General features: G+C 42.8%; 1 protein-coding gene across 4 annotated transcripts in view; it reads left to right on the top strand.

The window, feature by feature from the left end:
- The window catches only part of CLHC1 (clathrin heavy chain linker domain containing 1), a 59,265-nt gene that overhangs the window by 12,563 nt on the left and 33,875 nt on the right, over positions 1-12,827 (top strand). For all 4 annotated transcript variants that reach the window (XR_009867800.1, XR_009867799.1, XM_062209449.1 and 1 more), the window contains 4 exons: positions 1,413-1,614; positions 1,727-1,839; positions 2,537-2,621; positions 6,991-7,097. Coding sequence is in view for 2 of the 4 variants with exons in the window: in XM_062209449.1 (XP_062065433.1) it covers positions 1,413-1,614; positions 1,727-1,839; positions 2,537-2,621; positions 6,991-7,097 (507 nt within the window). In the remaining 2 variants the exon portion in view is untranslated. The remainder of the gene's footprint in view (positions 1-1,412; positions 1,615-1,726; positions 1,840-2,536; positions 2,622-6,990; positions 7,098-12,827) is intronic.

Below are 12,827 nucleotides of genomic sequence, written 5' to 3'. Positions count from 1 at the left end.
GGCTTCCCCCTCCCAAAACTTCCCTCCCACCCACAACCCTCCCCTTTCCCGCTCCCTCTCCCCTTCCAATCACATCATGATTCATTTTCAATTCTCTTTATATACAAAAGATCAGTTTAGTATATATTAGGTAACGATTTCAACAGTTTGCCCCCATATAGCAACACAAAGTGAAAAAAAAATACTGTTGGAGTACTAGTTATAGCATTAAATAAGAATGTACAGCACATTAAAGACAGAGATCCTACATAATATTTTTTTAAAAATTAATTAATTTTCTATGCCATTTCCAATTTAGAAATGTGCCAGGGGATTCCAATACAATCCCATCAAGGTGGCATGTAGCAAGGCCATCTCACTAGTCCAAGTGATCAATTTCAGTTCACATTCGATGGCTCGGATAGGTCTAAGAATCAAAGGGATCACACAAACAAGACAAGTGTCTGCTAATACTAACTGATAGAATCAAAAAGGGAGAGAAAGATCCAACATGGGAAGTGGGATACACAGCAGACTCATAGAATGGCAGATGTCCTAAACAACACTCTGGCCTCAGAATCAGCCCTTAAGGCATTCGGATCTGGCTGAAGAGCCCATGAGAGTATTGTAGGCATGGAAAGCCAAGATACCATGGAAAAGAAAAAAAGAAGAAGACCTAAATGAAAGATCTCTGTGAGTGAGATCCCAGTGGAAAGAACGGGGCCATCAAAGAAGGAGGAACCTTTCTCTGAAGGGAGGAGAGAACTTCCACTTTGACTAGGACCCTATCGGAATAAGATCAAAGTCAGCGAACTCTAAAGGCTTCCATAGCCCTGGCAACTCATGACTAGAGCCTAGGGAGATTACTGACGTCATGAACAGGAGTGTCAAATTGTTAAGTCAGCAACAGAAGTCACTGTGTACTTACATCCCATGTGGGAACTGTCCTTAATGTGTTGTCTAATGTGCAGTAATGCTATAACTATTACTGAAACAGTATTTTTACACTTTGTGTTTTTCTGCGTGGGTACAAACTGATGAGATCTTTACTAATTATATACTGAATCGATCTTTTTTTTTTTTTAAGATTTATTTTATTTATTTGAGAGGGAGAGAGAGAGAGAGAGATCTTCCATTTGCTGGTTCACTCCCCAAAAGGTCTCACAACAGCCAGGGCTGGGCTAGACAGAAGGTAGGAGCCAGGAGCTTCTTCCAGGTCTCCTACATGGGTGCCAGGGACCCAAGCACTTGGGCCATCTTCCACTGCTGTTATCATAGGTGATGGCTTTATCTGCTATACCGCAATGCTGGCCCCTATTTCTGAATTATTTCTTAACATAGTGAACCATCTGACTATCTTGCTAAGACTTTCTGTTTGAGCACAAGAGTTCCCAGATAGCTTAGCTGGTTTGATTTATTTCCTTTTCCTACAGGCATGACACTCCGAGAGTCTGTCAGTCTAGATGCACTCACTAAGCACATGAAATATCTTGAAAAAAAATATGAAGAAATGAAGCAGGATATGTCAATAAAATATATACCAGTTCAGAGGAAGGCTGATTTAGATGAAGAAATGATTATGCTACTAAAACGGCGAGATATAGCTGAAAATCTGAACAAAGAATTACAGTTTAGGTATGCAAGTTGATTATATGTTTTAAAAATTTGAACCTTTTGCTTGTGTTATTCTGATGGTTTACCAATTGATTTTGGACTCAAGTTGTTGATTTTTTTTTTACCTTTCTAGTCATCAAAGACTGCAGATTATTTCCTATGCATTTTCTTTATGGGTGAAATCTGATATGAGCAGCTCCTTTCCAGACTTTGTAGAGCAAATTCAGAAAACCAAAGATTTGCATGGTAATTTTTCAGTTTTTATTTATTTACTTATTAGATTATTTATTTATCGGAAAGGTAGAGTTATAGACAGAAGAAGATACAGTGAGATCTTCCATCACTGGTTCACTCCCCAAATGGCCACAATGGCTGGAGCTGGGCTGATCCAAAGCCAGGATCCAGGAGCTTCTTCTGGATCTCCCACATGGGTGCACTTAGGCCATTTTCTACTGCTTTCCCAGGCCATTAGCAGAGAGCTGGATTGTAAGAGGAGCAGCTAGGACATGTACTGGTGCCCACATGGGATGCCAGTACCACAGGCTGAGGCTTAGCCTACTACACCACAGCACGGCCCCTCAGTATTTATTTTTTTTAGTTAGCACAAATAATGCAAGATATTTTTATTTCCAAAAAGCTGTAGAATGGGATTTTCCTAGGCTGAGTTTAAAGACAGCAAAAATATACTTATTTCTTTTTAGTTTCCCTATGGGTTTCTTTCTTCAACAGATTATAGACAATTGGTAAAGAATAGACTTCATGAACCAATGAGAACAGACTTGAAAATAAGGAGAATAGGGACAGCGAGGTCACTCAGTTTAGGAAGAGGGTGGTGCTGTTAATATCCACAGCAATAAGTTTTTGTTAAACATATAAATGTTTGTTGTTTTTCTGTTGATAAATTATCGTAAATGTCTTCCAGTGATGCTTTCAATATTTACAGATGACCAAGCCATTGCTGAGGAACTGCTTGAAGATGATCCAAGCCAGGCCAAAGAAGCAGAGATTGTGCTTTACTACATTGAAAGGCAATTTTGGTGTTTTTTTGTTTGTTTGTTTTGTTTTGTTTTTTTGACAGACAGAGGTCCCATTTGCTGATTCACTCCCCAGATGTCTACAGTGGTTGAGACTGGGTCTGGAGCCAGGAACCGGGAACTCAATCCAGGTCTCCCGCCTGAGTGACAGGAAACCAATCACTTGAGCCATCATCTGTTGCCTCCCAGACCCTGCATTAACAGGAAGCTAGAGTCAGGAGCTGAAGCTGGGAGTTGAATCCAGGCAATCTGTTGTGGGACATGGGCGTATTAACTGCTAGGCTAAGCACCTACTCTGAAACATAAAAAATTTTTTTTTTTTTTTTTTGACAGGCAGAGTGGACAGTGAGAGAGAGAGACAGAGAGGAAGGTCTTCCTTTGCCATTGGTTCACCCTCCAATGGCCGCCGCAGCTGGCGTGCTGCGGCCGGCGCATCATGCTGATCCGAAGGCAGGAGCCAGGCGCTTCTCCTGGTCTCCCATGGGGTGCAGGGCCCAAGCACTTGGGCCATCCTCCACTGCACTCCCAGGCCACAGCAGAGAGCTGGCCTGGAAGAGGGGCAACTGGGACAGAATCCGGTGCCCCGACTGGGACTAGAACCCGGTGTGCCGGCGCCGCAAGGCAGAGGATTAGCCTATTGAGCCATGGCACCGGCCTGAAACATAAATATTTTAAAAGCTTTGATTTTCTGTGTTTAATTGACTATATTTCCATTTAGTAACATGGTAAAACATACTCTAGTTTTTGAAAATGTTTATCCACTTGTTTTTATTTATTTGAAAGACTGAGTGGCAGAGGGAGAGAGAAATCTTTCATCCACTGGTTCATTTATGAGATGCCCACAATAGCCCAGGCTGAGCCAACCATAGCTAGGAGCCTGGAACTCCACCTGGGTCTCCCACGAGGTTGGCAGGGACTGAAGTACTTGAGCCATCATGTGCTGCCTCCCGGAATGTATATTATTAGCAGGAAGCTGGATTGGAAGTGGAATAGCTGGGATCAACTCAGGTACTCCACTATGGGATTTAGGCACACCAACTGGCCCCTTAACCTGCTATGCCACAGTGCCTACCTCTCTAGTTTTTATAATTTTTTAAAATTTATTTGACAGATAGAGTTAGACAGTGAGAGAGAGAGACAGAGAGAAAGGTCTTCCTTCCATTGGTTCACCCCCCAAATGGCCACCATGGCTGGCGCTGCGCCAATCTGAAACCAGGAGCCAGGTGCTTCCTCCTGGTCTCCCATGCAGGTGCAGGGGCCCAAGCACTTGGGCCATCCTCCACTGCTTCCCAGGCCACAGCAGAGAGCTGGACTGGAAGAGGAGCAACTGGGACTAGAACCTGGTGCCCATATGGGATGTCAGCGCCGCAGGTGGAGGATTAACCAAGTGAGCCATGGTGCCAGTCCCTACTTTTTATAATTTTAAAATTCTATTCTAATAGAGAAGTTAGAAAATAAACTACAGGGATATTTTTCCCCCACAAATTCTTTATGAAAAATAGTACTAGATTGGTAGTCTAGGAGATTTTTCAGAAGAGATAAGGGGATTGTAGTGTTGATACAAGTTTTATATTTTATATTTATATATTACATACACATATGTATGTATTTTTGCTGCCTATTACAAAACCATTTTAATACAAGATTTTTGTCTTTTATTCTAATGTTGCTTGAATAAGAACAAAGTAAAAATAAACACAAAGATGCCCTATGAATCAATCACAGGGTTCCTCTTAGTCTGTGTTGATATTCTTTCTCTTTTGCTTGCATACCTCTTTGATGGTCTCTGTCTCTAACTTGTGAGTTAGAGTCACAGTGTCGTAATCAAATTGTTCATCAAGTGGAAAGATTAACTTCATTTCCAAGTATCTCTTCCATTTGCTTTTCTGTTCTTTTTATAGTAGGTTTTGGCTTCACTTCAAGGATAAGAGGCTGGTCCAGGGAAAGATTATAAGAAGGAACACTGGGACCAGTGCTGTGTCACAGCAGGGCCTTAAGTGCTGCATCCCATATGGGTGCATATGCCTGCAGTGCTGGCATCCCATATGAGTGTTGGTTCGAGTCCCATTTGCTCCATTGATGATCCAGCTCCCTGCTATTGCACCTTGGAGAACAGTGGAGGATGCCCAAGTGCTTGGATCCCTGTACTCCTCTAGGAGACTTGGAGGTAGCTCCTGGCTTCTGGCTTGGCCTGGCCAGCCCTGGCGATTGTGGCCATTTGGGGATTAACCCATAGATGGAAGATTCTCTCTCTCTCTCTCTCTTTCTCTTTCTCTCTCCTTCTCTCTGTGTAACTCTAACTTTCAAAGTTAACTTTTCAAGGCTTAAAAAAAAAAAAAAGTAAAACTGGCACTTAGCTCCTGTGCCGCTGCTCTTGGAAGCAGCAGCAAATTGTGGCTCATGTGGTGCTTAATCTTTTCATCCATGTCCAGGTTTTCTAAATCTAGAAAGTTGTCTTCACCTTTCCTGCTCAATTCAGATCACTTTGTTGGGAACTGCGAAGTTTTTGTCCTTCACCTGTTATTATCTGTTCTTTCCAACATTCTGATGGAATACAAAGAAAGATGGTTTATTTCTGAGTTGGAGATCATTTGGTTCATTTTAAGTAAATTTTACTGAAGTGAACATCTTTTCTGAAGCATTGGTTCCATATGTTCCTGTTTGGTCACATTATCCACTTTCGAAAGATAAGTAAAAATGCTCAGAAATTCTTCATATGTATGCTCATGACAATTGTTTCATAAGATTTATTTTTGTTTGTTTAAAAGGCAGAGTTGCAGACAGAGGAGGAGAGACAGAGAGAGAGAGAGAGATCTTCCATCCACTGTTTGACTCCCCAAATGGCCAGGACTGGGCCAGACCAAAACTAGGAGCCTGGAACCTGTTGGCGCTTTCTTGTTTGGGTAGCAGGGGCCCAAGAACTCAAGCCATCACCTGCTGGCTCCCAAAGTGTGCCAGGAGCCAGGAACTTCTGGGTCTGCCATGTGGATGCTGGGGCCCCAGTACTGGGGCCATCTGCTGCTGCTCTCCCAGGTGCATTAGCAGGGAGCTGGATCCTAAGTGGAACAGCCAGTACTCAAACCAGCACTGATATGGGATGCCATTGTCGCTGGCAGAGGCTTAACCTGCTATACCACAATGCCAGCCCACAAGACTTCTTTCATTAAATTGATCTTTGTGCATTATCTCCAATCCTGACAGTTGGGCATATAAGGCTACTTTATTGTCCACTGGATAGTTTTCTGCCTTGGTTTCCATCCATTCACTTGATACTTGTGACATCTTTATTCAGAGAGATATCCTGGAAATTTCTTCTCCTGGAACAACAAAGATCAGCCACAAAATGTTTTTGAGAATATTTTCTTGATTTAGATTATTCTAGACTGCTTGGTCATTTTTCCTCCTCATTATTTCTATCCTATGACATATTGAAAAGGTATATTTAACCATAAAATTTAAGTTATTTTATATAGTATACAACAAGAATCTTAAAGAGACCCAAGACTATTTTAGGATGTAAATTCAGAGGCTGTGGGGCCAATATATAATGAATATATATATTATTCCTAGTCATATATTAAACAGTTTGTTAGCTGTTGATTTGCTTGAAGTCTGATGGCTTTGAAATGAGAGAAGAAAGTTGTATATATTTCATTAGTATTACTTCTGTGAATTTTCGCCTGTGGGGTTCTGCTTTCATTTGTAAACTACATAATTTGTTTGCCACAGTTTTGTTAATTGTGATGCAAGGGCTGATTTGAAAACGTTTTTCCCATAAGAAAAGGAGTAGAGGCTTAAATGAACCATTGTTTTTCCTTCTTGTGTTCATCTAATATTTAATTGAGAGGCTCATGCTTCAGAAAGCAACATAGTCTTCTGAATACCAAGGCTACCTCTTGGTCTCCAGCTTGGCAGCTCCTGTGTTCAGTTAATACTTCCGGTGAGCTGAGTTTCTAAGCAGATCACCCTTCTTTTTCCTGATTCACCTTAACGTATGGAGATAAGATGAGACATGATACAAGAGAAAAAAATCTGAGCTTACTGTAAATCACCTTCAAGTTCTGTCTTTCCATTCTCTGTGGCTTGTTGTAAGCACTGTAGGAATAATGTATAGGATCAAGTTCACAGGTCAGCTGGCAGCAGAGTTTTATTCTGAGACTTTAAAAAAATCCCAAAATATTAGAGAAAGAATTGAAAACAACATCTCTATAGAATGAATGAATCTGGTTCTAGTTTATTGGAGTTGCATTTTGGTTTTCTATATTACGCCACTATATTTAGTCTGCATTAGACTTTACTCAACCGTTTTCTTTCTTCTTTTGTGTGTACTGTTATAATGCATTGTCAAATGCAATGGCTATAGGTTCAATGAATTAATCTCACTTGGTGAATATGAAAAGGCAGCTTGTTTTACAGCAAACAGTCCTAGAAGAATTCTTCGAAACACTGGTACAATGGATAAATTTAAGGGTAAGCCTTTCTTTCTCAACTTTCTATATGAATGCAAATATGATTGGAAAGAGCATTAAATTGAGACTGAAGATCCAGGCTCCAGCGCTATCTCTATCATTTACCCAGTTTTGTTAGCTGTAACATAAAGGAGTCTGATTAAGTTTTTCTAAATTAAATTATAGGGGTGTTTCAAGTATATAGAAAATAAGCAGAAATATAACATCCATATCTTCACTATTAAAATTAATAAATATTACTATTTTGTCAGAATTTATCCACACCCCTTAAAAACAACCTTTTTGTGGCAACTTGACATACATAAACAGAGTGAACGATTTAAAATATACAGTTTGGTCAGTTTTGACATAGGTATACACCCTTTGAATCATCATCCAACAATTCCCTTATACCCCTTTCTCTTTCCACCCTTCTCTCTCCCATATCCTCTCTTTCTGCTAGTCCCCAGGCAATTCACTAGTCAGCTTTGCATTTCCTGTAATGTGAAATAAATAGAAACATATAGTAAGTGGTTGTTTTAGACTGACTTAATTGTCTTCCACCTAAGTATTTTCAAATTCATGTTGTTGGATCTATTCATTCCTTTTTATTGATGAGTAGTTCTCTATTGTGTGAGTACAAGTCCTTTATCAGATAAATATATGGTTTACAAATATTTTCTCCTGGTTTTCATTCTCCTAACACTGTCTTTCTAAGGCTAGAAGTTTTAAGTTTTATAGAAGTTTATTAATTTTTTGTTTTATGAATGATTATTTGAGTATCATACTTAAGAAATCGATAACAAATTCACAAAGATTTTTCTGTTTCCTAAGAGTTTTATTAATTTTTTTCTCATTAGTCATAATTGTTTCTTTGCAACTTTATAATAACTTATTTTTAAAAGATTTATTTATTTATTTGAAAGGCAGAGTTACAAAGAGAGAGAAAGAGAGAGAGAATCTCCCATGTGCTGGTTCACTCCCCAAATAGCCACAATGAATGGGGTTGGGCCAGGCTGAAGTCAGGAGCCAGGACTTCTTCCAGGTCTTCCACATGGGTGCAGAGACCCAAGCACTTGGGTCATTCTCCTCTGCTTTCCCAGTCACATTAGCAGGGAGCTAGATTAGAAGTAGAGCAGCCATCCCCATAGGGGATGCAATCACTGCACACCATGGCTTAACCCACTGTGCCACAATGCCAACCCCAATAATAACTTTTGATTGGTTATGAAGGATTTTACCTTGTTGACACACTAAATATTCATGTATTTGTAAGTTACTATTTTTTTTAAAAGACTCATTTACTTATTTGAATTGAAGAGTAATGGGGTAGGAGGGAGAAAGAGCAAGAGTGAGAGAGGGAGAGAGGGATATCTTCCATCTGGTCATTCTGTCCAAATGACCACAACAGCCAGGTCTGTACTAGGCCTAATCCCGAACTCAAGAACTCCATCCTGGTCTCCCATGTGGGTTGCAGAGACCCAATCCCCAGGCCAGGAGTTAAGCCCAGGCATTCTAATAGGGGATTCAGATATCCAAAGTGGCATCTTAACCACTGTGGCAGAGGCTTACCCCTGCTTTTTATTCTTTTTTTTTTTTTTTTTTTTTTTTTGACAGGCAGAGTGGATAGTGAGAGAGAGAGAGAAAGGTCTTCCTTTTTGCCGTTGGTTCACCCTCCAATGGCCGCCGTGGCCCGCACACTGCGACCAGCGCACTGCGCTGATCTGAAGCCAGGAGCCAAGTGCTTCTCCTGGTCTCCCATGCGGGTGCAGGGCCCAAGCACTTGGGCCATCTTCCTCTGCACTCCTAGGCCATAGCAGAGGGCTGGCCTGGAAGAGGGGCAACCGGGACAGAATCCAGCGCCCCGACCGGGACTAGAACCTGGTGTGCCGGTGCCGCAAGGTGGAGGATTAGCCTATTGAGCCACGGCGCCGGCTCCCTGCTTTTTATTCTTAAAAGGCTATATAAAATCTTATTTAAGATATATTAAAGCTCAAAGATGGTATCACTGGGAGTAGCAGAACATCTAATAAGACAGTGTTTATAGCTGTACATTCTTTTTTTTTTTTTTTTTGCCAGGCAGAGTTAGACAGTGACAGAGAGAGAGTTATAGACAGTGAGAGAGACAGAGAGAGAAAGGTCTTCCTTCCGTTGGTTCACTCCCCTAGTGGCTGCTACGGCCGGTGCTGTGCCGATCCGATGCTAGGAGCCAGGTACTTCCTCCCGGTATCTCATGCGGGTGCAGGGACCCAAGTCCTTGGGCCATCCTCTGCTGCCCCCCCGGGCCACAGCAGAGAGCTGGCCTGGAAGAGGGGCAATCGGGATAGAATCCGGCGCCCCAACCGGGACTAGAACCCGGTGTGCTGGCGCCGCAGGCGGAGGATTAGCCTAGTGAGCCACAGCGCCGGCCAATATAGCTGTACATTCTTATATTATGTCCAGATAATCACTATAGGTAGAGTGTGGTTTCCTGTTTTAAAAAGATTTATTTATTTATTTGAAAGGTAGAATTACAGAGAGAGAGATCTTCCACCCTCTGGTCTACTCCCCCAGGTGGCCGCAACTGCTGGGGCTGGGCCATGCTGAAGCCAGGAGCAAGGAGCTTCATCTGGGTCTCCCACATGAGTGCAGGAGCCCAAGTACTTAGGCTAGCCTTCCACTGCTTTCCTAGAACATTAGCAGGGTTCTGGATAGGAAATGGAGTAGCCAGGACTCAAACCGGCACCCATATGGTATGCCAGCATCTCAGCTGGTGGCTTAACCTGCTGTGCCACAATGCTGGTCCCAATAGAGTATGTTTTTCAACTGTAGGCTACTATGAACTAGGTACTGATATACAGAGAGCGATAAGTCCAAATAGATGAGGACTAACTGAGAAAACAGATAAGGAGGCAGAGAAATGTGGAACCAGCTCATTCATCCATTCATTTAACAAAATTGATTATTTGATATGTGCTAGGTGCTAAGGCTATAACAGAGAATAGAACCTACAAAGACTCTTATCCTCATGGAATTTATGTATTCTAGTGATTATATATTCTAGTGATTATATATTCTAGATGATTCTAGTGATGTGAAGAAAGGTCTCTGGGATAGCAGAAAATAATTATTAGTAGTTTGGTACTCCTGCCCTCAGCTGTGCCTACTGTCTTGATGTGGACACCCTGTGTTTTATCTTTTTGAGAAACTAAGCCTCAGTCTTCTCTAGGTAGTAGAAGGGGATGTCATCTGGGTGAGGGCTGGCTTTTTAAACAGTCTTTCAGTTGAGATTCCCAGTTTAGGAATGTTATCTCAGTCCAGAAGTTCCTGGCGCTGCCAATTCCTGAGGCTTCTTGTTTCTTTTTTCTTTCTTTTTTTTTTTTTTTATGTGAATTGAATTGTTTCTTCTTGGTGTTCCTTATTGGTAGCTTGGGAATCAAACTTTTAAGGGTTTGCTATGCCAATTTCCACTCTGTTGTTGTTAATATGTCTCCTTGCAGTGTACAGCAGCCATTTGTCTTTGTTTAGTGCCTTTTACTTTTTTTAAAAAAATATTTATTTATTTGAAAGTCAGAGTTACACAGAGAGAGGAGAGAGGCAGAGAGAGAGAGAGAGACAGAGAGAGAGAGAGAGGCCTTTCATCTGCTGGCTCGCTCCCCAGTTAGCTGCAACGGCTGGAGCTGTGCCGATCTGAAGCCAGGAGCCAGGAGCTCTCTCCAGGTCTTCCCATGTGGGTGCAGGGGCCCAAGGACTTGGGCCATCTTCCACTGCTTTCCCAGGCCATAGCAGAGAGCTGGATCAGAAGTGGAGCAGCTGGGACTCGAACCAGCAGCCATAGTGCCTTTTACTTTTAAGATTTATTTGGGGGCTTGGAGCCGCGGCTCAATAGGCTAATCCTCCGCCTAGTGGCGCCGGCACACCGGGTTCTAGTCCCGGTCAGGGCGCCAGATTCTGTCCTGGTTGCCCCTCTTCCAGGCCAGCTCTCTGCTGTGGCCAGGGAGTGCAGTGGAGGATGGCCCAAGTCCTTGGGCCCTGCACCCCATGGGAGACCAGGAGAAGCATCTGGCTCCTGGCTTCGGATCAGCGCGGTGCGCCGGCCGCAGCGGCCATTGGAGGGTGAACCAACGGCAAAGGAAGACCTTTCTCTCTGTCTCTCTCTCTCACCATCCACTCTGCCTGTCAAAAAAAAAAAAAAAAAGATTTATTTGGGGACGGCATTGCGGCATAGTGGGTTAAACTGTTGCCTGCGATGCTGACATCCTGTGAGTCCCAGCTGCACCACTTCCAAGCCAGCTCCTTGCTAGTGACTTGCAAAATGTAGCAGAAGATGGGCCAAGGATTTGGCTAAGGGCTGGGCCAGAAAAGCTAGGAGCCTAGACCTCCATCTGGGCCTCCCATGTGGGTGGCAGAGGCCCAAGTACTTGGGACATCTTCTGCTGTCTTCCCAGGTATGTTAGCAAGGAGCTGAATTGGAAGCAGAACAGCCTGGACTCCAACTGGGGCTCCAACATGGGATACCGATGTCACATGAAGTGGCTTAACTTAAAGCGTGCCACAACACTGGCCCTTAGTCTACCATCTTTATCATCATAAAAGTCTGATTGAATTGTCCCCAACCAAAGTGCATGTATACAGTAGTATTAGAAATATTTTATCTTTTACCATAACATATGTTTACATATGTTTATAAGGATATACAAGTATGTATATGTATTTAATTTATCATGGAACATGGAGATAAAATTATATAAAATGCTAGGAGGCAGACAGTTCTGTTTTTATTTCATTGTTACTATAGGCCTGAATTGCTTACTTTGGATTAGCTACTTAATCTCACAGAACTTCAGTTTTATTATTTAAAAAATAATGTTATGATATAAATGGTAATTATCCTTCTTATGGGATCATTGGATAAGACCATTTGATCATCACAAAGCACTGAACCAACTTTAGAGGATTCCACAATGTACCATTTGATCCGAATTAATTTTATTTATAACATATCGTGGCCGGCGCCATGGCTTAACAGGCTAATCCTCCACCTTGCGGTGCTGGCACACTGGGTTCTAGTCCCGGTTGGGGCGCCAGATTCTATCCTGGTTGCCCCCCTTCCAGGCCAGCTCTCTGCTATGGCCCGGGAAGGCAGTGGAGGATGGCCCAAGTGCTTGGGCCCTGCACCCACATGGGAGACCAGGATAAGCACCTGGCTCCTGGCTTCGGATCAGCGCAATGCGCCGGCCGCGGCGGCCATTGGAGGGTGAACCAATGGCAGAAAGGAAGACCTTTCTCTCTGTCTCTCTCTCTCACTATCCACTCTGCCTGTCAAAAAAAAAAAAAAAATCATGTCTGAGAGTTAAGAAGTAAGCTTTAAAAGCTGATGAGCAATCAAAAATGAGTATAGGAGTTCTCCTTTATCCACAGTTTTTCTTCCTTTCGTTTTTTTTTTTCTTTTAAGATTTATTTATTTATTTGAAAGGCAGAGTTACAGAGAGAGGCAGGGAGAAGCAGAGACAGAGAGAGATCTTCCATCCATTGATTCACTCCCCAAATGGCCATAACCACCAGGGCTGGGCCAGGCTGAAGTCAGGAACCAGGAGCTTCATCCAGGTCTCCCACATGGATGCAAGGGCCCAAACACTTGGGCCACCCTCTGGTGCTTTCCTGGGCACATTAGTGGGGAGCTGGATCAGAAGTGGAGCAGCTCATATAGGATGCCGGTGCTGCAGATAGCAGCTTAACCTGCTGTGCATAATGCCAGCCCCTACAGTTGTGC

The sequence above is a fragment of the Lepus europaeus genome, chromosome 13 (genome assembly GCF_033115175.1).
Source record: "Lepus europaeus isolate LE1 chromosome 13, mLepTim1.pri, whole genome shotgun sequence".
In the NCBI taxonomy this organism is placed as follows: domain Eukaryota; kingdom Metazoa; phylum Chordata; class Mammalia; order Lagomorpha; family Leporidae; genus Lepus; species Lepus europaeus.
The sequence above is the reverse complement of the archived record's forward strand: the minus strand, read 5'-3'. Positions and strand labels throughout refer to the sequence as shown.